The sequence below is a fragment of the Parasteatoda tepidariorum genome, chromosome 10 (genome assembly GCF_982258835.1).
Source record: "Parasteatoda tepidariorum strain Cologne lab strain chromosome 10, Ptep-v5.0, whole genome shotgun sequence".
Taxonomy (NCBI): Eukaryota; Metazoa; Arthropoda; class Arachnida; order Araneae; family Theridiidae; genus Parasteatoda; species Parasteatoda tepidariorum.
In genome coordinates this window covers 67,140,327-67,167,128 of record NC_141764.1, presented here as the reverse complement: position 1 = coordinate 67,167,128, position 26,802 = coordinate 67,140,327, and the positions used below count along the sequence as shown (strand labels likewise).

Genomic DNA, 26,802 nt, shown 5'->3' with positions numbered 1-26,802 from the left:
CTTATTTTTTTTAAATTATCCATTATTTGCTGTGCTCGTAAGTTGAAAAGAATATTAACCAAAGTTGATTCCGTTTTCAGGGCCAGTGATAAGCATTCGCCACCTTGGCAAATGAGATAAAATCATAAATTTGGCGAATAAAATTGTGTTTTTCGATTTTCTTAAATATATATATATATATATATATATATATATATATATATATATATATATATATATATATATATATATATATATATATATATATATATATATATATATATATATATATATATATATATATATATATATATATATATATATATATATATATATATATATATATATATATATATATATATATATATATATATATATATATATATATAGTTCTCATTGCGAGGAGAAAACTTAAAATAATTTTTTTCACAAAATGGCAGTGATTTGAAAAGAACATTTTAAAAATAGCATAAAATAGGTTGCATTTTTGTGGATAACTTAAAACTTGTCAATGCAATGAAAAGATAAATCCCGACGTAAACGAAAATTATATTTATTGGGAATATTGTGCTTAACTTTCAAGCACATTAGTTGAAAAAGTTACTAGTTAATGGTACATTAAGTAGGGAAACATAGTTTTGAGTGAATTTCGACTAATTATAACGCATCAATACCAAATCAATTTCCATCATTTGCAGAGATTTCCAGTGCTAGTCAAGCGTGATTTCCATTGCTAGTTAAGCCCTTTTTCTTCTCGATCTAACCTCATGTGATACCTAATTTCTTAGAGTAGAAGCCGACATTTCTGCGGTCATCCTCATTTTGAACGAAGTCTTCAGCTTCTGTGACTACAATTATTTTAATTGTTGTAAAAACTATCAATAACCTTTTACAAACTTCATTAAAAATTATTTAACTAAATTAGTTGCAATTTCTAATATTTGCATTAAAGGTATCAATAATTATTTACAATAATAATTTACATCAGTAATATGTTACAATAAAAGTATAGTTAATTTTTCTAAAATTTATTTTATTTATTTATTTATTTTTTATTAACAATGAGCTGCACAATCGGTCTTGCCGATGAGCAGACCTAGTGCGTTCTCCAGAGGTGGTATCCACTCTTTCAGGACCACCACAATGGGAGAGATACCGTTGCTCATGTTAATTTGGGCGTCTAGTTTCAGCCACACTAGATGGCAGCACCGAGACTCTATTTGGATGCTAAAGTGCACTAGGAATTTAATGTATAGTTAATTTAAACTAATTATTTCAATAAAAGAGTAAAAATGATAGCATTTTACTAAAATATTTTGATGGACGAAGCGAACCCATTAATCAGCTGAGCGTACACGTTAACTTGCTCATACATCTTACAGCGCGTCCTTCAGAGCTTTGAACCTAATTTTCTATGAGTCCTTTTCTAAGAGAGGAATTATAATGAAGACATGATACAAAAAATAAACAAAAATTTCAATGCCATTTCAACCTTTTACTGGTAAATTAGCTAGAAATCGATGAAAATGAGGAAAGATAATAATAAATAAAATATTCCTTTGAAGTATGAAATTTCTGATTTTCAACTAAAAAAAACGAAATCTTTGATATTTTGGTTTTTAAAATAGACACCTGCTATTTAGTCTAACATAAATTAAGAGACAGCGTGAATTACTTAAAGTGATTACTGGGAATTAAGCCATTTATCTTTGAAGGTATATTATAAACTTCAGTAAAGAAGTCAAGTTCATTACTCAAATTAATTAAGATAAGTAATTAGATGTTTTATTAAGAAATGTATTTAAATATCTTATTAAGAATATTATTCAATTAAAATCTGCCAATTCGTATTATATTGTAATAAATTATTTTCAAGAAATTTTTTTTAAGGAAGTAAGGTTACACAAAATGAAATTCAAAATAAATTAAATTATATAATACTGTTAAGTAAAATAGGGCTATAATTTACTCGCATATACGCCATTAACTTTAAAAGTTCTGGGGGAAATGCACATTGACTAAAATTACATGTTTTATTTGTGAATATAATAATTTATGTATGTAATGTAGCTTAATTTCGCCAATTCCAAGGTATTTAAATGGTACTACTCACACTATCGTATTAAGGAACTTATAAATACGAAATAACGTATAGTTTTTATTATTTGAAAGAAAACATGGAGAAGAAAAATAAATATACAAATATATTGGATATTAGCTAAAGAAGAATGTTAGTCCTGCAATAAAGTAATTAAGTAGAAGTTTCTACTTTAAGAATAAATGTCGTATATTCACCGAAGGGATACATAAGAAAAAGTTAGCTATTTAGCTTAAATTGCTTAGAAGTAGAATTAAATATTTAATTCATAATGTTTTAAATATTTACTTATTTTAAGAAAATTTCTATCTAAAATACATGTTTTTAATTCATTTAAGTGCTTTTACAATAATTAGTTTTTGAATTGAATATCTTTTCTTCTACATAAGTGCTTCTATAAGGAATATTAAATCAGCAATGTCAAAAAACTTCTTAGGTTTAAAATGCAAAAAAGGTTATTTTAGTGATTATTTTATTTAAGAATTACTTTAAATATATGCTTTTTCAATAAATATTTCAATTTTATATTATTCATATGCATGCACGAAAAAAAACTCCGGTTAAAAATATCGTTCTGTATGGTAATAAAAATTCTAACGTAAATATAATTCTGGTAATAAAAATCAAAATATATTATATTTTTTTCATTCATTTGGTCAATTTTCCATTCATATAGTTACTATTTAAAGGAAATTCCAGTTTTCAAAAATATAGTTATAGTCTGGTGTTCAACTTCAGAAAAAAATACAAAACTTAAATGTAAATTTAACCAATTAAATTGCTTTTATTCCATGCTCTAAGGCAGTGGTTTCCAGAAGGTGTTCTATGGAACTTCCATGAAGAGGTAAACGGGTTCCCTTCTTTGAAGATTTCTTTTAAAATTTTTCTGAAGCCAGTAATTAAATTGAGAGCCAATCAATCATCATTATTTACTCAATATCTTGGTAGCATTTACGATATTATTCAGATTAAAAAGAAATAGAAATTTCTTTTCAGAAAAAAATATAGTTTTTTCAAATAAGATTGTATTGAATAAATTGGTGATTGTTGACTTCCACGGTGAATGTTGACAATCACATATCGCTTTGGTAAATGTTCGAAATATATACTAGGTCTAGTTAAGGGCCACTGCCCGGTATACATTTGCCCGGTATACCCTACTTCAACTTTTTTTAAGGTCAAATGCCACTGCCCTGTGTGCATTTAACCGGTACACCAAACACTTATGTTTCTCCTAATATGTCCTCAGCAGATATTAAAACATCGATTAAATATAATAATATCAATGAGTAAATTCATATTAAGTTGGATATAACAAATATTTCGGACATTCACCAAGGCGACTATGTGATTGTTGACATTCACCGGTGAAAGTCGACATTGTCGTGATTTCGGTCATTCACGGTAACACATGTGTATGTTACGGTCAATGACCGAAATCTGGTGAATGTCCGACACTCACCGGTGAATGTCAACAATCACCTTGTCGTTTGGTGTATGTCCGAAATATTTGCTAAAACCCCTTACTTCTGACTTTCACCGGTGAATGTCAACAATCATAGTCGCTTTGGTGAATGTCCGAAATATTCGTTACATTCGATTTGATATGAATTTATTCGTGGATATAATTACATTTATTCGATATTTTAATACTTACTGACTATATATCAGAAGAAACATCAGTGTTTGGAGTATCGGTCCATACATTTACATTTGCCCGGTATACCCTAAACTGATGTTTTTTTTTTAAGGTTAAGTGCCACTGTCCGGTATGCACCAAGTATCGGGCAAATATACACCGGGCAATGGCACTTGACCTTAAAAAAACATCAGTGTAGGGTATACCGGGCAGTGGCACTTAACCTTAAAAAATCATCAGTGTAGGGTATACCGGGAAGTGGCACTTAACCTTAACTGGCTCGGTATACTCTACACTGATGTCTAATCTATCGTCAGTAAGTATTAAAATATACAATAAATATAAATATATCAAATAAATATAATAATATCAACGAATAAATTAATATAAAATTGGATATAACAAATATTTCGGACTTTACCAAAGTGACAATCTGATTGTTGACATACACCGGTGCGGGTCCGAATGTACAAGAACGTAATGAAATATTCGATCTTTGACCTACGTTTTTGGTGTTTCTTCAAATTCACTGGTGAAAGTCAACAACCACCTATTTCGGCCGTTCACCGTAACATATATATAAAACACATTCTAAAACTCTTCTAAAAAATAATAATTGCAGTTAAAAAGCGTTATTTACACATTTAGTACAATATGGCTAGAATAGCATTTTAATTTTCAAAGGCTTATAAACCCTAATAGGTATTAAAAATGAGTTATTTTTCGAATGACATTGTAAGAGAGCACATATATCGTTTCCTGATGTGATGATGAACTACAAATAAAACAAAAAAGATATCAAATAAAAATAATGCCCCATAAATTAAAAGTAACAGAAGTAGGAGATGCAAAAATATTGTACTAAAATTAAAAACTAACAAAAGCAAATAAATAATTAGAGAAGACGGAAATAAAATATTGACGCCGCAAAGCTTTTTAACGAAGCTTACAAGAGAAATTTAATTATTTTCAAAGACAGGTGTGTTTTGCCATTAACTCTTTGTCAGTGACATACGGCGAAATTTCTAGAAGCGCGCAATTTTTACCTTAAAAGGATTTAAAATTTTTATTTTCGTACATTTTTAGAAATGTTTGGTTCCAAGTATAATATGGTTATCAGTTTTCTGATCATTTTCTTCCGTAAAATTTCCCATTACATTGTTTTAAAAGACTAAAGCAACATATATTTCGATTAATTTAATTTAATTTCTAATGTAAGGTGTTGTTTGGTTATTAATAAACTTAAGATCGTGTGAGCATAAACTTTAAAAATTATTATTGTTATTATTATTTCATAATATAACACAATTGCTGATTAGATTTTAAAAAAAAACTTTTGATCCATTATATTATTGCTTATTATTATTTAATAGAATGAAAAGAAAATGCTGAATTAAGAAATATTTTAATTTGAACTGAGAAAGAAAGTATGGTCAAAACCAGAATATGTTAAAATTTACCGTGTTAATGGCTAGGTAACATTTACATAAGCGGTTTGATAATGATTTTGGTAAAATTATCAATAATATATGGTTTACATGATACGTTTTGGAAAATGAGGTGCAAATTTGCTAATTTTATAGTGAAGTTCTAGACAATGTACTTTTTACTATGTGGCATTAAAAACAATAGTTTTGAACGTAATTTCTCTTAACATGTAACACGTAACGAATTTCACGTTTCAAATTTCATAAATGGAATTTCACGCAAACTCTTATCATATAAACGGAAAAATTACGAAATAAATGGTTTCAATATCATATATTTTGGTATTATTAATAAGAATTATTTTTTTTACTTGAAATGTCATTACCATGCGGTACGGTAGTTTAATTAGAATTTTTCTACTTACATTCTTGTAAAAAATATATTACACAGGAAATAAAGGAGAACATTGAAAAAGAAAAGAAGAATTCTCTGGGCATTTAAACACTGAACAATAGAGATTGATTTTACAATTAATTATTCGTAAATAATTAACTCAAAATTTTGCTGAAATTATTAGTTGAGCACTTAATTAGAAAAAGTTATATTTCTTTTAAAGAATATCAGCCTATTTTCAATCAATTTTGCAAGATAAATTACTATTTATGTTCTAGTTAATTGTAGAAAACATATGAAGGGAAAAAATGAAGAACTTTAGAAATAATGATATCCTTGCAAGCAAATTTTTAATTTTTAAGTTTGTGTGCATTTTTCATTTATTTTTATATATTAAATTTATTGTATGTTCCATTTCAAATCAACTTATCTGTTTGGGCGCCCTATCCAATTTGACTATTATAGCAACTATTTAAATAGCAAAAAGTATAAAATAGAATAAAAAAACACATAAGGACATTTATATATTCGGTAAATATCCGCATGTGGGTTCTCTGACCAACTATGACATACAATGAGTCATAAAAAATTCACATCTAAATTTCGTTGATTGCAAAAGATGTGGCAATTTTAGTCATTTTTCATTATTTTACATCTTGAAAATTAATTTTCATCGGGAAAAAAAATTAAGTTTAACGTCTGCTTTAATCTTGCCTTCAGTTTATTTTGCTATAATAATAATTCATCCCAAATTTATTATATTTGATTTTTTCGTGATTTATTGTAAGTTTTAATGTTTATGTTTTGCCAGATATATCAATATATCGCTACTACAAAGGAACACATTCATGAGAACATCTGTGTTTAGGAACACAATTGTTCTCTGCTTACGCAGAATTCTGTAAACACGGATACGAAATGATGAATCAAATAACATTCTGTTACTCGTATTTGTTACAGTGTAAAAAAGAGTTTCTCAAAATTCAGAAAAATTTTGTTAAATTAGCTCTAAAACAAGGACATTTGGTTTTGAAAATGCAATGACTTCGAATCTTATATAATTCTAACAAATTACATTGTCTCAGACGTACTGTTCAAGGATACATGTGTGAGAGTGATATTCGTTGACTGTCTGCAGGAATCTAATCAAGAATATCTTGGTTCGAAATAAGATGGTCTAACTCGTAGTTGTAAGGTGCGAAAAGAACAGACCATGCTGAACAACTTTTGATATAATGATTTGGTTTTCATGTACACCCCATTTCAGGCAGAGTTGAGTAGCCTTATATGGCGGAATTTTTTTTTGTAATTATGAGCAACGCTTTTTAACTGTGTACTTACAACCACGCCATCAGTACGTGTTTGTATGCCGACATTCAGCACGCAAATACTATGTATAAAGCTGTCGTGTAACAAATAGCTGACTTAAAACAGGTTTTAAAAATATGCTGCCTTCAACCTATCACACCTTTTTCACAAACGCACTTTATTAATTCGCACTATGTATTAGCGTTTAAAAAATTTTAATATTTGGAGAGTTTGATTGAAATTTCTGTGATTAAATTTTTACGGGAATATTGTATTTTTAAATATAATTAAGACAACGTTCATTTCAGAGCGATTCCATTATAGCTAAATGCGTTCATCGGCACTTATATCTATTTTTAGTGCGCATTTTTCAATGATTGTAGTCCTTTGGATATTGCAATAGCTTTTATGTATTATAACCAGTAGAACAATCCCTATCAGCATCAATAAAGCAATCAGAAAACTGTGGGTGTAACAGCTGGTATGGTAGTTACACACTAGAAACGCTATCGATTACTGGCATCTAGTTCATCATCTTTATCTTTTTTGCTATTATTTTTCTATACATTCTATTTAAGTTGTTCGGAAGCTTGGTTCATTTTTAGATACTTTTTTGTTCATCTTTTTTAGCGAAAATTTTTTGGGATAGATAAAAAACAGGCTATTAATGGATTTTGAATTAATGAAATTTAAGCAACTAGTAAAATATTTTTTCTTTAATAAAGCTTAAGTTTTCTTTGAAAATATATGAAAAAATTGGTTTTATTTTATTATCATATCATATTTTTGTTACTGCATAAAAAAAGAAATTTTGTTGGTGTTTTTTCAAAAAATTACTTTTGGAACGCTGTTTGGAAATTATATTTACATACATCAAATTAAATTTCAAAGCACAATATACAATTGAGTAAAGATTTTATGCATGGTACTATTTAAGTTTCTGTACTTTAAACCTTAATTTGATCCGGAAATTTTTACAGCGTAAAATAACAAACACATTAGGCGGAAGTCAAAATAATTAAAAGTTAATTGAGTTGAAATTTGACCATTCAAGTTGAATTATAGTAACAAGAAAGTGATTTTAAGACTTACAATATATCGATTCAAAATGTTGAAAATCTTCGAGCAGGATAATAGAATTTGTAAAGTACTGATCTGGAATCGGTATTAATAAAAATATAGATGCATAAATGTTACTCTTAAATATAAAGCAACTTCATCTCCTTATTGCCTTAAGTTTTTATATCTATATCTATATATATATATATTTTATATATATATCAATAAATAAATACAAGAAAACACGAAGAAAGTTAAGAAAAACAATAAGTTTAATTTATTGCGCATATGCTGCAAGTAAACAGAACTCATTAGATAAGTTTAAAATGAAGATAAAACAAAGAAAAATTACAGACATATGAAAAAAATAACAAACAATAGTTTAAAAAAAAGGAGGAAATTTTATTTAAAAGAGCCGGAAAAAAAGGTACAATCTTTTCATCAGCATACACGATTATATCCGCAAAAAAGAGTTCTTTCTGATATTGCATCAATATAGTCAAAGCAAAATATATTAATACAATAGTGTGAGGAGTACTCAAAAATTTTTTTACAAAAATTGCAACAAATAAAATAGAACACAATAAGTAAAAATAACAGTAAAAACAGAAAATAAAATAAAAGAAAAAGAAAAAAATAGTATAAAACATAGACTATAAAGCGAGTAGCCAAATCAGATGTACTTAAATGGATGGGAAATTCAAAATTTGATAAATAACAATGGATACCCAACTATAGTAATAAAATTTTATATAAAATCATTGAATTAATCGTATATTTTTGTGGATATATATACTAAGCATTTTCTTTGCTAATTTATATAGTTTTCAGGTGCGCAAATCCATTTTGGGTAAATCCATTGCCAAAATTATTTACTAAATAATTTCTATGTTAATTTGTATAATTTTTAAATGTGCAAATCCATTTCGGGCAAATCCTTGGTTAAAATTATCCATTAAAATTATTTTCTTTGATAATTTATATAATTTTTCATGTGCAAATCCATTTCGGGCAAATCCGTGGCGAAAAGTATTTGCAAAACAGGCAATTTATGTTTCTCTCTTCTATTTCATATTTTTTCTTAAATAAACATCCATTTTCTAAAACTATTTATGGTCAACTTTTTTAAATTATCCTGTTTAATATTACCTTGCGCACAACCATTTCGGGCCCATCCTTGGTAACTAACAAATCAAAGCACAGGTTAACAAATCTCTTCAGCAGTGCAGTAAGAACGGCACTTTAAAACCCTCCAGTTACACTCAATTTGCGCTTTTGTTTTCATATTTTGTAATCTGGCAATCCTGTTGCGAAAACATTTTTAAATCATTCTTGAAAAATTTCCCGTCCATGTAAGTACATCTGATTTTACTACTCGTTTTATAGTCTATGCTTTATACTGTTTTTTTCTTTTTCTTTTATTTTATTTTCTGTTTTTACATGTTATTTTTACTTATTGTGTTCTATTTTAATTGTTGTTATTTCTGTAAAGAATTTTTTTAGTGCTCCTCACACTATTGTATTAATATATTTTGCTTTGGCTATATTGATACAATATCGGAAAGAGCTCTTTTTTGCGGATATAATCGTGTTGGCTGATGAAAAGATTATATCTTTTTTTTCCGGTTTTTTTTAAATAAAATTTCCTCTTTTTCTTTTTTTTTCTCTTTTTTTTCTCCTTTTTTTTAAACTGTTGTTTGTTATTTTTTTACTTATCATTTCCCCCCCCCCTTTTTTATATTTCTATAATTTTTTTTTGTTTTATCTTTATTTTGAGCTTATATATATATATATATATATATATATATATATATATATATATATATATATATATATACATAAATTGTCCACAATTAAAATTCCTCCAAATAGTACCAGTTTAATGAAGCAAATGAGCTAAAAATTATATCTAAAAATAATTACAGTTGGAATTTTTTTTTAATATTTTAAATGTTTACGGGAAGTTGTCTACTAACCATTTTCAAAAATCCAATATTAAATTAAAAATATATTGCGAACATAATCATTATGCGGTTAAAGGAAAATCGGTAAACACATACGATACCAACACTTAAATGAAATAGTTTTATTGCTTTGATAAACATAAACAACTTTCTTTACTCCAAAATTTGATTATCCAGTGTAGTTTTAAATATCTTATACAATACATAATAATCTTTACAAGAATCGTATCTCTTAAAAATATTCATTAGCTTATAAATTCCACTGGGAACTGAAACTTTCTTTCTCTACTTCATTTCGTAAAAATATATTATAACAAAATTAATTTTACTGTATTCTATTTAAAAATACTAGCTTCATACACGTACAGATATAGAGAAAAGCCGCTTGCAAATTTATTTGAGATTGAAATTCTGATGAAATTCAAAATAGCACTGTTGATATAGTTTCAATACATATCTCAATTTATTAGATAAAATAATTAATTCCGTATGCTATGTTAAAGCTAAAGTTATAATAATAAAATCCATTAAAATAAGTAAACTAAAAGATAAAGTTATATTTTATTTTAAATATTTTCTATAATTTACCCATTTGATATAGCGTTCTATTAAATTTTAGGTGTTAACCGATTTAGCTGCTCTTTAACGTATACTTTGTACGCACGAAATGTTAAATGTAGAACTCTAAATATTTTTTATCAGAATAATAAAATTAAATATATATATATATTTATATATTACAACAATTATATTCTTTTCAATGACCACCTTTTTCAACAAATTAATGGTATTCCCATGGGAAATAATTTCAGTACTAACATCTGCAATATTTTTCTTTTTCTACAAGAATATAGATTTGTAAAATCACATGGTAATCTTCCAATTGATTCTCTCTTTCTCAGATTCATTGATGATCTATTAGTAATTAATTTTAATGATTTCGATATTCTAGCAAAACATATTTATCCAAATAAATTAATTCTTAATAAAACAAATAATAGTAATTCTTCAGCAAATTTTTTAGATTTGACTCTTAATATTAATGCAGATAAAAATATTACATTTAAACTTTTTGACAAAAGAAATGAATTTAAATTTCCAGTTAAAAAATGCATAGATTTCAACTCTAACTTAGCCAATAAGGTTTTTTCTAATATTATTGCCAATCAAATTCATAGATTTTACAGGAATAATTCTAACTATAACGAGTTTTTATTAGATACTGATACATATAAAAACGATTTAATTAATAGCCATTTTCCTAGTTCATTTCTTAATTTCTATTTTAAAAAAATCTTAAAAAACTTGGTACATTAATTTTTAATTTTTATTTAATTTTTCTGTTTTAAGAATAAGCTCTGATTTTTTCAAGGTAGGAACTAACTATGATAAACTATTCCTAAAGCCACTGGACGGAATAGTTTGGATGTATGACCTTTTATACTGGATTAGTTAAATATTTTTAGTTACTTTTTAATATTTGTAGCCTCTTAAAATTAATTTAATTTTAATTGTCTAGTATAATAAACAGTTTATTTATTTATTTATTTATTTATTTAATTATTTTTATTTTTGTATAAGTGGAATGGGCTCTGGTTCGTAAAGAACCACCCCAAATGAATGCAGGTGATACGTGTTTACTTTAAAATTATGTAAGGTTGTATGAATGAAGAATAAAACCTATAAACAGTTTTCTATTCCTGTATGCAGGCTCTGATTTTTAAATAAGTCACCCTATGAAAGATGGATATGTGTATTCTGTAAAATTATGTTAGATTTTATGAATGAAGGATAAGTCTATAAACGGCTTTCTATCCTGACAGACTGACTTTTAAATTAATTTCCCTATTAATGATTTTTTTTTTTTAAGACTGCTAATTTATTCAATCCGTTAAACATTTTTATTATTATTTCAATTTTATTACCTTTTTACTAATTGTTTCTCATAGATGGCAGCACTAATATTTTACCTAAACATTTTTTTTCTTCTTCTTCGATCAAATGTTTTTTTTAATTTTATTATATTCGATTCAAGCTATAAGCAATATTTTACATCTTCGCGATTTTTGTTAACTGTTTTATTATTGTACTTTTAGCCTAAACCGCGTTTTAATTCACGCCGGTAAGTTTGATTTCCTTTTACATTTTTCTTTTATTTCATGATTTTTTACAACATAAGGTTTTTTGCGATATCGACACATATAAAGAATAATTTTTATCTTAGGATAATTATTCTTTATTCAGAAATATCGCATTATTTATGGCAATTAGATGTGTCTTGACAACGACTATTTGCTTTTACCATTCTTGTTTCTCTACCATTTAGTTTTTATTTTTATTTTATTCATGTTTTCATGTTAATTTGTGTATATATATATATATATATATATATATATATATATATATATATAAACAAGTGATAGTTTCACGCCATCATAAATTCCGCAAGTTAAATAAGTTTTGAAATAAGTTTTATTTTCTTCACGTCATTGAAAATTGGAAAAGTCCACATCAGATTGACAAAATTAGAGGAAAACATAATTTTTTTCCCAAAATATGTAATATATATATATATAATGCATTTATTGTTTTATTAAATATTGTATGATAAACAGACTTTAATAAAAGACTGAAACAAACTGGTGTATTAAATACTGTAAAAACAACTAGCCGAACATACTTTATTAAAAACTTTGATAATGTATACAGTAACAAGGAAAATATTTTATTAATCCAAAATGTTCTAAATGTACTTCAGAAAATTTTGAAGAATTATCAATGTAGAAATTAAACAATAAGTATTAATTCCTTTGCAAAAAAACATTTTTCATTTCCTGATAGAATACATTAATTATGAGTATTATGAGTTATATGAATATATAAATATCAGATAAATTCATTAGGTATAAAATAATTTGTTTCACTACATAAACTCTTTAAAAAATATCCCAGTATTTGAAGCAAAGTAAACATTAATATACTGCAATATCTCTTATCATTGTTTGTAAATTGCTGATTAAATTAGAATTATAAATTGTTTGGAAATTAATTTCCATTGAAAAGCTTGCACTGATTTGTTGTAGTTTAGAAGACAAAATTGATTTCTTAATTTAATAAATAATTATTTTATAATTAATAATCACGATGATAAAGTGCTTCCGTCTTAATGGGCATTTTTGAATAATTGAATTTCTCATAAAAATTTTAACATACACAATTTATAGAGTGCAGAAAATATTTGCTTTAAATTAAGGTATAATACTCAATGTACTTTTTAAATTTAAATATTTTTAGTAATTATTTTCAGACTGTTATATGATTAAAGCTTTTTAGTCACTTCGATAAATAATTCATTAAATTATATATTTAAATTTATGGGTTTAATATTTAGTTTAATATTTTTTCCGTTTATACTTCTTAAAAAACATATGTTCAACCAACGTTTTTTTTAATTAGAAAATTGATATTTCAATGGCACTAAATTTATTATTCAGCTTCTTGCATCAGTTTTAAAAAAAACTCATTCTTACCAGAATAAAAATATTTCAGTCTTGATTAATTTAACTTAGAATTCAAAAGAAAGAACAAAATCATTTGTATACAGTATGTTTTGCTCTTATAATATGCAAAACAATAAGGCTATAAAAAATAATGATCTGTAAAAAAAAAGGCACCAAGGAATACAAAGATCATGGCAAGAGCTGTTTGAAAAAGTACCAGCTTCTTAAGCCTATGCTTAATAGTTATTTAGATACATACCATTTGAAATTTTATCATTGAGATATTCAATAATTTTTAAATTGTTTTGAGGTTAATAGTTTTTCTTTTAATTACAATTCTTGAATATTTTAAACTTTGCTAAAGGAACAACTGCAACACCATAGAACGATGTTACAAAAAATGTCCAGCAAAAGATATTTATAGATGGTCATGGTCAGGGAGATAAATCATTTTTTTTTCATTCGTCCTTTGCCATTAACAAACCATACCTTCGACATCTAACCATTATCCCTATACTTAACTACAACTTTACTGTACCGAGCACTCCCAAATTTTATTGTTGATTTTTTTTCTTCACGTTTCGTCATATCTCGAGAACTTTTTAACTGAATTTTTTAAATAAAATGCACATAATTTTATGTTATTTTATGACCGTCGTTGAACAGTCGATCCAATTTCAAGTTTTCGACTACTTATGTTTAACTCCGTAGCCTTGCAATTTTACACCCAATCCAGAAGACAGGCGAAATCCTGGATCAAGTATCACGAGAAATCTGCCTTCGTGGAGGACTTTTTTTGAAGGAACTAACCTGTATTTGCTCTACATGAAAATGAAAACCTCGAAAACCAAAAAATCCAAATGCCGAAGAAAAATTAATATTAGTATCCATGATTTTGATCTCTCGGGGAAAAAGTTACAGCACTCTAACAAAATAATTTTAGACTTTCACTAGATTAGGAAAGACTTTTAGCACGTAGAAGAATTTTAGAACACACAAATAAAGAAAAACCAAATACTGTAAAATGAAACGAAAACAATGCATAACTACCCTGCAACTCTCTCGAGCTACTTGCACAAATCTAATTAAAATATTAACTGGCCAAAATTTCTTATAGAAAAACGTTCATTGGTAATTTTTATTTTGGATATTCAGGTTACGGATTCCATTATTCTAACCAAATAATTCCAGACTTTTAAACCCAAAGCGATGAAAATTAAATGAATGAAAGAGTTATATTTTAATGATAACATTTAAAACAATTTTAAAAGTATGTTTAAAAAAATATAGGCTAAATGCGTCGGAAACAATTCAGGTATATTCCACAATTCAACTTAAGTATTTACACAAATCTAAGTAAAATATCATCTTACGAAGCAATGATATTTAAGACTGTTTTTTCCTCAAACAATATAAATCCAACAGGAAATATGTCATTTTTCATTCCTACCAGAGTTTGTTGTACCGTATTTACTGTTAACGTAGGAGTCATGCCTGTCAACCTAAAATCTCTAGACTCCCTGCCCGAATCATCAAGCAAAAAATATCGCTTCGCAAAACATTACAAAACTTCTACTGTCCGAACTCCTGCTAAAGTTTGCTTTTTTGATCCATTGACGCCAGGAGTTTTTTTTGAAGATTCTTGAGTACGTTGCGGGAAAAAGTTGGATTCTTTTTTTCAAAAGTCCCTACAACCTTAGCCTCAGGGAATCTTTCGAAAAGAGAAAAATGGTAAAGTTGATACAAAAAGATTTAGAAAATAGCTCTATGAGAGAATATTTGGTTTTTACGAAGTATATTTGATTTTTCTGTCTTCATCCATATGATATGTTTTTTGTCGAGTGCTTGCGCTAACAAGGAGTTCAAGCATTCTACTCAAAATAGATTTGATTTAATAGAGAAAATATACGTCAACTTAGGTGCATACAAATATATATATCATACAATAAATTTAAGCATAAAAGTATAAAAAATACTGAAAAAATAACAATTGAATTTAATGTATGGTAGACTTCTTTTTCTTTTGCTTCAGGAACAATCAGATAATAAATGAGCTAATTATTTGCTTAAATAACAATGAGAAATAAAATTAGTTTCAAAGAAACATGTGTTCCATAATTTAGAAATTAAAGTCTTAAAAAATAAAGTAACGTATATAGTTAAAATATTTATATAATATTGATATTTTTATGTAGTTAAATTGCCCAAATAATAATTTGTTTTTAAATTTTTAAAGAAGTTTTATATTTAATAATAATTAAACTGAACTATCGCTTTCAAATTAAATAAATTTTATAAATATTCATAATTATTTGTAGTTATTCATAATTTTTACAATTATTTATACTTATCATAATAATTCTTAATTATCATAATTGTTCGCAATTATTACAATTATCTATACTTATCATAATTAGTTATAATTATAATACTTATTATAAACTTATTTAATATGAAAACGATACTTATTTTTATAATTCTCAAGTTAAATAAATTTCACAAAATAAAATTATGTCAAATTATTTATGCATAAATCTAAATCGTGTTAAATATTGTTTTTAAAATTAGTTCAATGCAGATATTAAAATTGTTTAAATAAGAATATTTACGATTATTACATTGTGAAATGAATTATTTTCTAGAGAAACACGAATCAAATTAGTCAATTAAGCAATTTTTGTTACTTTCAATTACAGGTATTTGCAAGGGGTATTTATGTTATTTCTATCATGCATGCAAAAATAAGAGTTCATGTAATTATAAAAAAAAAAAATTTCTCTTCATGAAAAATAAATCTAATAATAAAAAAATTAATACTACAAGAAGATAATTATTCAAAAAAAATAATTATTAGCCACGATTTTATATGAAGTATTAAATTAAATAATCAAAATTTAAATATTACCATTAAAATATATTTTAATAGTGATAATTTTTGTAGTTTTGTTACATTATTAATCATAAAATATTTATATAGTATGCATAAGCATATTTATTAAACATTAGCATATTTTTAAGAGCATTTGAAGATCATGACTCGTTTTCCATACCGGCATAAAATATTATTCTTTAAATTTTAATTTTTTTCTGAAAAAACGACTCATGATTTTTCGCAAAAAAAATATTTTAATAGAGGCGAAGAATTCCTGTTTTTTTTTTTTTTTTTTTTTTTTTTTTTTTTTTTTTTTTTAACATTGAATTAATATGTCTCTTAAGGTGTCTGAGTAGTTTCGAAAACTTTTTTTTCAATATTAATATCAAATTAAAAAAAAAAAAAAACTAGCTTATACGTTTTATTATGTGTAAACCTTATAAAACCTTATAAAAAGCATTATTAATTTATTTCATTTTCTTAAAAAGTCATTTTTAGGTAAAAATAAGGATATTTTTTTGCATGTACGCTAAACAATGTTACAAAAAATTCTATCGTCCAGAAATAAAAATCATTTTAGGATTTTATTTATAAGGTTATCAACTTTGTTTTGGACTATTATATTAAAAACAAGTGCATATACTACTCAGTTAGGAATCATTGTAGTAAAAAAAAAAATTTTTTTTTAAAGAAACTCTTCTTTTGTCTTTGCGAAAAACATGCATAAAGAATGAAACTCTACTTTTTTTTCTCTTAGTCTGTAGTTCAAAACATGTGAGCTATAATCATAAGCACTAATGAAAATTGTAGAGAAATATTTTAAAGTCAGTATGAGTTTTCGCGTTTAAGGTGAGGTAAGATGTGAAAAAAAACTGTTTTTGAGGTAAACTCATTTTAAAGCTTAAAATCACTAGTCTATCCACTGTTATTACCGCGCGCAGAAACTGCAATAAGTTTGTAAGTAATTGGAGTTGAAACAAAAGTAAAGAATTTTTAGAAAGCTACAACTACAGAAATTCTAACTTAATAATAAAATCAATTTCAATTTTTTTTTCCAAAATCATATTATTGCACTAGTCAGATACCTTAAGAGGTGTTTAAGTGCTTGTCTAAACAAAATTTTTACAAAATGCAAATATAATTTTTAATTTAATACTATTTTAATGTCAATGTTCAATGTAAACGTCTCCAATTTAGTATTATTTCAATGTCAATGTTCAATGTAAACGTCTTCAATTTAATATTATTTCAATGTCAATGTTCAATGTAAACGTCTTCAATTTAGTATTATTTCAATGTCAATGTTCAATGTGAACGTCTTCAATTTAGTGTTACTTCAATGTCAATGTTCAATGTAAGCGTCTTCAATTTAGTGTTACTTCAATGTCAATGTTCAATGTAAGCGTCTTCAATTTTGTATTATTTCAATGTCATTTCATTTCCAAAATTATAAACCATAGTTACTGAAGTGCAGAAGAATACCATGCTTTTTTTCGAATAGGAATATTTCGAAATAATTTTAAGCCCCTTTTTCAAAGAGACAAAAAAGGGGTAAAGAAGATTTTTTTATTGCGTTTTTACTTTGCCACTGATGTTGTATAGGAAAAATAAGCCTTACGTGAAATATTTATTGTGACGTTAAACTTTAAATCATTCTCGTTAAAGCTATAAAATAAAGAAATGCATAAACATAAATTTATTCCCTTGTATACACTTTCTGCTGTCAACAACAAAGCGAAAATGTATCTTTTTGCTTCGAAAGAATATTGCGTGATTAAGGTTTTTCACAAATAATAATAGCAAAGAATGGCATAGCAATTTACATTTTATGTGATAGAAAAATATGGATTAAGTTTTGTTTTTCATACCGTTTCTGCAAAATTATTTTAGTTATATGTTTCTTAAATTTGACTTTTCTTCCAAAATTTGTATTTTTTCTCAACCTGATTAGTTGTTTGGATTCAGTAATTGCATATTTTCTTATACTGACATAAAACTTTGCTTATATTTTTACGTCTGTATCTTATAATAAGATCACGGTAAAAAAATCCTGGTAAAATTACCATAATTTACGGTAATGACATTTCAGGTGAAAGAAACCCTAATTCTGCTTAGAAAGGCAGAATAATACGGTATTTACCTCATTCATTTAATAATTTTCATGTTAATTTGGTAATGGTTTATCGGAAATTTTGGTTTCCAAAATTACAGTTCTTATTACCACACATTTTGGGAAAAATACAAAACTATAAAGAAAATGTAACAGTGTAAATAATTCTAATGTCATGCTCTAAGGTACCATGATAAAATTACCTTGTTTTATCATATGTACTAAATGTAATCACATTATAAAATCAAATTGCTTTGCTAATTTCACCAAAATCATTACTAAAGCAATTCGGGGAAAATTAGCGAGTTTTTGAACCGGAAATACATTTAATTTTATAATATTCCAGTACTTTTGACCATCAAGCAATTAAAAATTTGCAAACATATAGCAATTACAATTTCGATATTTCTTTTCAAAAAAATTTAAAAAACTTTAATTTTTTTTAAATCTTTACAATTAATTATACTCTTAAATCGTGTCTTTATAAAACGAAATAGTTTAAATTCCAGTGCCAGAAACACGATAAAATTATACCATATTTTGGTAGATTCAATCATATTTATTTCTTCAGTGTATGTACAATTTTTCTACGAAGTAAATTTCTTTACAAGTTTTTTGTTATCGCAAGTGCAAAGCACTTCACACTAAGTCTAGGAAATCTCTGTGTTAAATTTACTTACGAAAGTAACATTATTTAAATATTTATTTTGAGAAGCAATTAACAAATAATTTTTACAAAATAAGTTACTTCTTATAATTATGCTTTGCCTCCCTTCGACTTAGCTTTAAATAAATTTATTAAATATGTATAAGTCTTATTCACTATTTTTACATTTGTTAAATTAAAAAAGCAAGAAAAACTATTTGCTATAAGAAAAGTAGCATTAATAAATTGAAAACTTCAACGAATTCAACAAGTGTATAACAGAAACAATTGTTTCTTCAATTCCAAGTATAAATTATTTCAAATGTATTTAAGTGTTTAGGAATTATGTTATATGACATTAACTGCGTTTTTGAAGCTTTATCTCGTTAAATTCTTATTCAATTGAAATATAAAGCCATGGCAAATATAATTCGAAAGATAAGGAGAATATTTAATTGGTTGGGGAAAAAGAATGTAGTGCTAAAATTGCCAATTTTGATTTTGTTTAAAGAATCATTTTTATCTTATTTATCACAATTATCTTGCAAGTTATTAATGTATAGAACAAAAAATAACGAAAGTCTATACAGGAACCAGCTTAACTCATTACTGAAAATCATGTTTCAATTAATTGAAAGTATCCCGCATTCCTTAGATAGTCAGCAAGATAATAATAAAGAAGCTAAGTATAAAAAAGATGATTCTTAAGCTTAAATTTTTGAACGCTTGGTCAAAATATGCTTCATGGTTAACGGAATTCTGCAACTGGAACTATTCGGCGAAATATGTAATATTAAAATTCCCTTACAAGTTAACCGTGAAATCGTACTACCATACAACCTCGAAAGATATGATCTAATCAAAATTATGATGTCCAATTATGTTATTGAAATTATGTTCGAATTATGTTATCGAAATTATGTTATTGAAATTATGATATACATCACAATTACGATTATACTAAGCAATAAATACAGTTGGGATCTACGTATTTTCTAAGTGACAAACAATCAACCTTATCAGGACGAATTCCGTATAAGATTAAAACTCCTGAAAATGGAATTTCTTGATAAACTCCGGATCAAATTGCTATCAAAAGTACTGCAACCTTAGGAGCTTTAGCTGTAAAGTCCATTTCACCACAAAATTTTTTATAGTGATATTTAATACAGTAATTCAATGATTTTACTGTAAATATTACTGTTCATAATCAGACATTTGTACAGTAAAATTTTACACTAGCAAAAATTTAAAGCACTAGCAAATTTTACGTAATTTAGTCCGGAATTTTTGCAATATTTTTGATGAAATATTATTTAATGTCTCCCTAAACTAATTACTATAGCTATAATTATCTCTTATGTAAGAACTCCAATGGAGATGTCAATTCTATAAATAGAATAGTTGATTTAATTTCCCTCGTTTCGGTTAAGTGCTAGATTAAATTAAAGTATTTTTTTTTCATTTAAGATAAATCTGAAGAAAAATAATCGAATTTGTGACAAAAACAAACTAAAATCTCTTTATTTATTATTTTCTTGGAGATCCACCTGTCACATTATAGATACGAAATATGTTATATTTTTCATTTAATTAAATGAAAATAAACAAAAATCATTAAGAATATTGTTTTCTTTCCTTTATAAAAATGGTAAAACTAATCATATAAAAATTACATTGCTTAAAATAAACTGCATTTTTTTCCTGATTATTGGAACAAATAAGCACTTATTTATTTATAATCTACTTTAAAAATATTTGTAGTTTGCGATCATAGAGTAATCAACAGCGTCTAATATTTGTTGTTCAACAATTACTAAGTTTAAAAGGAATATTAAAAAAACACATAAACAAATGAAAATGAAAATAAAAAGTAAATCTACGGAGATAACATTCATTTCCGTCTAAGTCCTTTTAAATTAACTTTTATTACTTATAAATAAATAATGTTATGAGTCCGAATTTATATACATATATTTTAAATAAATTATTTTAAAATCTCCCCTTTCACATGAATAAGGAAGGTAATCTTTGTTATATTGAACAACTTTGAATTCCTTTTTCATATATTATTCAAAAATCGGAATATATTTTAGACATTTATCAACTTACATGAATATAAAATAATGCATAATCTTTGATGCAATCTATACTCTTTAATTTTGGTCATGGTATTCATTTTTAGGAACAAATATAATAGTAAAAATTCAAAATTGCACGAAATTTCAAATCTACTGTATTTATTTTTTTCTCAACTTAATTTTAATTCTAAACTTTCTATAATCAGTAAAATATTTTCAAACATAGTGAAAGAACTAGTGGTTTCGGCAAATTTACCATTGCTTTTACTATATCTTGCTTTTCTTCGAATTAGTTATTTAAATTTTTTTCTGCGTTTCACTCGAAGTATAACATCTAAGCTACTTCTTATCTACAATTTGTAAATCATTAAATATTTTTATTTAAAATTTTAATACTTTATACGCATAATCAATTTCAAAATTACCACTTTTATTTACCTCTACTAACATATTATATATATTTTTTTAGACCATCATATGTTTTTCTGTATAATATTCTATTATATTTGTATTTGTTCAATGTGTTTCCATTTTTTCTTGAATTGCAAAAACATCTAGTCATGCACCTTACCTGAATTATCTCCTACAATATATGACATTTTCATCGAAGTTACAACCACTAAAATCACTATATTCATGACGATTTGCCTCATATTTTTCCAATATAATATTTTAGCAAAGCGAAATATAAATCTTCTTTAAACGTTTTCCAATACAAGAAAACAGGTTTGAAGAAATAAATTTGTCATCGTGCATTACACATGTACTTCCAACACACACTAAAATTACATTAAATTACACTGAACTCCTTTCTGTCTTCCTTCTACACAATAATCTGTATAAAGATTATATATTGTATTATGTAATATATTGTTTAATCCACAATGTATTTGAATAATATTACGATCTGTTTTTATTGTACTTGGTTTTGTGATAATTTTTATCCTGTTTTAGGTCTTTGAGCGCGCGGCTCTGAGAGAAAAGTAGAGAAGAAAAAAAATAAAACTTATAAATAATATTTTGAGAATAGGGAATGGTGCACCAAGAATCAGAGGAGCAGAGAGATCAGAGACTCTACTTGCATGAAAGCCTCAACCTTTTGTTGGAGGAAAATCGGAGATCCTGAGTTTGGGGAAGGGGTGGACCTGTAGGTGGCGCTGGTTATTCCCATGATCACTGGTATGGTATCCAGTTGATGTATTTTTCCATTTTGCTCTAACCAAGATCTGCTGCAACGGTAGGGAGAAGGTTTGCAAAGGGATGCTATGTTTACTTATCATTACGCTGACATTTATGCGATAGAAAGGTTTGAAATTGGGAGAATCATAAATAATGCAGCGTTTATGTTATTAGCACTGTTTTTCTTTTTGAAAATTTGTAAGAGCAATTTCCTTTTTTCACGCGTTTAAAAATAAACAAAGACATTAATTGAGTCGTAAAGAAAGTGTTTTCTCGGATTTTTTTTGAAATTTTATTTTTAATGTTTTATTTTAGTTACATATATTAATGGATTAAGTTTTTGAATTTATTTAAAATTCTGAAAATCACCGCATTCTTATTAATCCTATGATATTACATATAAATTTAATTAAGAAAATTAAAATTTTAACCATGCCTTTCTTTGGTTGACATATATTAAAGCCAAATTTATTTGGTTCGGATATATTGATATATAATGGTTCAAATATATCGATAGATTAATATATATCGAATATATATCGAATATATTTGGTTTAGATACATTAATACATCAATAAATAGCTTATTCTTATTAATTGATACACAATTTAACTTACTTTAAAATATCTCACAACATGAAACTGGTGACTGTCTCTTTTATTTTACACATTTTACTGAAAACATTATCACTTTATTTTAAATTTGATCACATTTTAATATTTTATGTAAACATTTTTTGCAGAAACGCATGTACTGATACGTAAGTATTAAAAAAACAGCATATTTATGTATGTTTAAGGTAATACAGATTTATTAATTAAGTTTTGAAAAGTGAATATTTTTCATTTGTCGTGAAGGCTTAGTAGTTAAAAGCATTGAGTTAACTGCTTGAAGGAATAGGATTCAATGTTGGTTTGAAACTTACCCAGATTAACATCAATGGTTATCAGCCAGCCAGTGAAGTAAGGGTGGCGTGTGCGCACTGCTGACCATTTTGCTACAATCATGTCGTTTAGTAGCGAATATTAAGACTGAACCCGTATGTGTCTACCATAGGCAGCTGGTATAGACTGCTGGTATGCTTAACATCTGAAAGTTGTGGAGAATATATAGAGAAGTGTAACATTAATAAATAGTATTAATGAATAATATTTTTTGAGAAAGCTTTGAGTATGAAAGTCATAAACTATTTAAGAAAAAAGGCAATGCCTGCAATTTTTCTAAAGCTAGCTGAACAAATATTTCTAGTTTTTCCTACTTTGTAGAAAAAGATGAACTTTTAATTGCAGTCCTAAGTTTCCATCCTTTAATTTTAACACAAAAGAAATGTTTTAATGTATGCTTTTAAAAGGTTTTTCGGCAATTAAATTCAAAGAAAACAAAAATAGGCCAGTTGTTCCATCCAATCGCAGTTTTTTTAATTACTTACCCGTACATCTATTATATATATATATATATATATATATATATATATATATATATATATATATATATATATATATATATATATATATATATATATATATATATATATATATATATATATATATATATGTATATATATATATATATATATATATATATATATATATATATATATATATATATATACACTACCGGTCAAAAGTTTGTGAAAATTTTGAAATCTGCAAAGAAAAGGTCTAAATTCAAATGTTCATAGAACTGCGAAAAATCATTCAAATGGCATGAAAATTTTATATGTTCTAAAGTGAACCCTCTACTGTAAGTTACATATGATCAAATTGCAATACTTTGTTTTTAGCGAACTGAATCCAGCTTTTCATCACGGATTGTTTTTATGGTGAAAAAAGTTTTTAAGTTTGAACACTTGCCAAACTTGCAAAAAATATTTTTTGCACTTTCTGTTAATAGAAAATAGTTATTTGAACAGTTCTATGTAAGCTCTCAAAATTTCAAATCAATTTGATTTTTTTTGGCGAAGTTATGGAATTTTGAAAAACATGTGCACTTCTCTCGATTTTTGAGCATTCCTCATATGCAGTCTTCAGGTCTATACATCTTCTATCAAAGAACTTTTTAATTTTTATGTTTTCTATATTTTCAAATAATTAATATTTATCATAAAACAAATACTCTTATTCATTATTGTAATTATTATTGTTTATATTTATTGTTTATATTTATTGCTTACATTTATTAGTTTTGTTGTGATATTTTTACTTTATATTAAATTAAAATAAAAAGTTATAACAATAATTACATAAATAATTCTGAAAAAATAATAACAATAGTATAAAAAATTTGCATTTTTATTAAACTATTTTATTTATTACAGTTCAAATATTTAACATATTCTTATTCGTATTTTGTAATTAAATAAATTAACATTTAAATCTGACATTCCTCGAACCATCCACCTTTTGCTTTCATTATAGCCTTGCATATGCATAGCATTCGTTCTAATAAAACATTAATCACTTCAAGTGATATAGAGTTCCATTCCTGCTGTAAAATGTCCCATAACTGACTTCGATTCAAATATCAGAGCATCGTTTGCAAGAACAAACAAATTTTCGATGAAATGTGACATCTATGAGATATTGTTTTAATTATATTCATAATAAATTCTTTGTAGTAACAATAATTACAATAATAAATAAGAATATTTGTTTTATAATCAATATTAATTATTTGAAAATATAGAAAACATTAAAATTAAAAAGTTCTTTGGTCGAAGAAGTATAGACCAAAGGACCGCAAATGTGGAATGCTTAAAAATCGAGAAAAGTACACATGTTTTTCAAAATTCTATAACTTCGTCAAAAAAAATCAAATCGATTTGAAATTTTGAGGGCTTGCATAAAACTGTTCAAATAACTATTTTCTATTAACAGAAAGTACAAAAAATTTTTTTTGCAAGTTTGGCAAGTGTTCAAACTTAAGAACTTTTTTCACCATAGAAACAACTCATGATGAAAAGCTGGATTCAGTTCCCAAAAAACAAAGTATTGCAATTTGATCATATGTAACTAACTGTAGAGGGTTCACCTTAGAACATATCAAATTTTCATGCAATTTGAATGATTTTTCGCAGTTCTATGAGCATTTGAATTTAGAACTTTTTTTTGTAGATTTCAAAATTTTCGCAAACTTTTGACCGGTATATATATATATATATATATATATATATATATATATATATATATATATATATATATATATATATATATATATATATAATATATATATATATATATATAATATATATATATATATATATATATATAATATATATATATATATATAATATATATATATATATATATATATATATATAATATATATATATATATATATATAATATATATATATATATATATATATATATAATATATATATAATATATATAATATATAATATGTATATTATAAAACTATATTTTATTATTAATTTTGCCTAAATCATTTCCAAAGAACTGCGGGAAAAAATTACAGTGCTTTTTGGTGTTACCATTGAGTCAGAAACGCGGTAAATTTTAGCATGTTCTAAAAATTTTTAACCATATTGTTCTTTGGGCGAAAATGAAGTTGCTTAAATTATTATTATTAATTTATTGAAATTTAGGCAGAGCCTTTAAAAATTTATATTTTTATCAGCAAATCTGTATTATTTTGTTGCTAGAGCACTTTTCGTATAAAATATGCGCCTTCTTCAAAGAATGTTGCCGAAATTATACCAATTTACTTATAGATTTATGTATTAAAAGAATATTCTTATATGATTCACGATTCCTCTCTAAAATACAAAAAAAAATTCTTTTATTTTTTTAATCAAAAATTTTGTGATATTTTGTTTATTTTTATCAATTAATATATCTAAGAATAATTTGAAATAAAAAAATAGATGTAAACAAATGTTTTTCATTTGAATAATTCACAGCGAAGCGGCTTTAAAGTTCTTCAGCAATATATTCTTTTTCAAGATTTTCTATGCCAGAACACACAAATTGCGAACAATATTGGTTTCACAATTAAACATTTTTCTTTTAATTTTTCAGAGAAAAAATTTCAACGAGTAACTAAATATGTTTTGCGTATTTTGTCCTTCGAATTTTTTAATATCAAGTTCTTTCTCACTAGTAAGAACTTAATTATACTTAAGAGTTTCATTACGCTCTGATTTTTCGTCTCGAATCTCAAAAAATTTTCCACAAATAAAATTTTTTGGCTGTTCAAAAAGGATAGGGCATAATTTGTGCTGCGCAGACTAAAGTGAAAAATAATGGAAATTAAGCGCAAATTAAGCACAGAAATGGACCTACTATAGTTTCGGTTTCCTAAACAGTAACCTTCCTCAGTGTCTGCACACAAAAATCACTTCACTTTAAAATATTTCGATTCTACCAGTTCTCATGAGATAAGTGGACTAAATTCGGTTCTCATGACATTACTGGATTCAGTATCTATGAGGATCACTATGCATGTCTGTCTAGGAATGCTAATTACTTATAATATTTACAAATTATATACATATTGTCATTTCGATGCATGCGGAGTATCTATTT

The 26,802-nt window shown here is 25.7% G+C and overlaps 1 protein-coding gene across 1 annotated transcript in view; it reads right to left on the bottom strand.

Moving 5' to 3' along the window:
- Positions 1-22,183, bottom strand: part of LOC107454903 (protein turtle) — a 973,849-nt gene extending 951,666 nt beyond the window's left edge. Inside the window, exon 1 of the mRNA XM_071184031.2 lies at positions 21,649-22,183. Coding sequence (XP_071040132.1) covers positions 21,649-21,730 — 82 coding nt within the window. The 5' untranslated portion in view covers positions 21,731-22,183. The remainder of the gene's footprint in view (positions 1-21,648) is intronic.
- Positions 22,184-26,802: the final 4,619 nt, after the last annotated feature.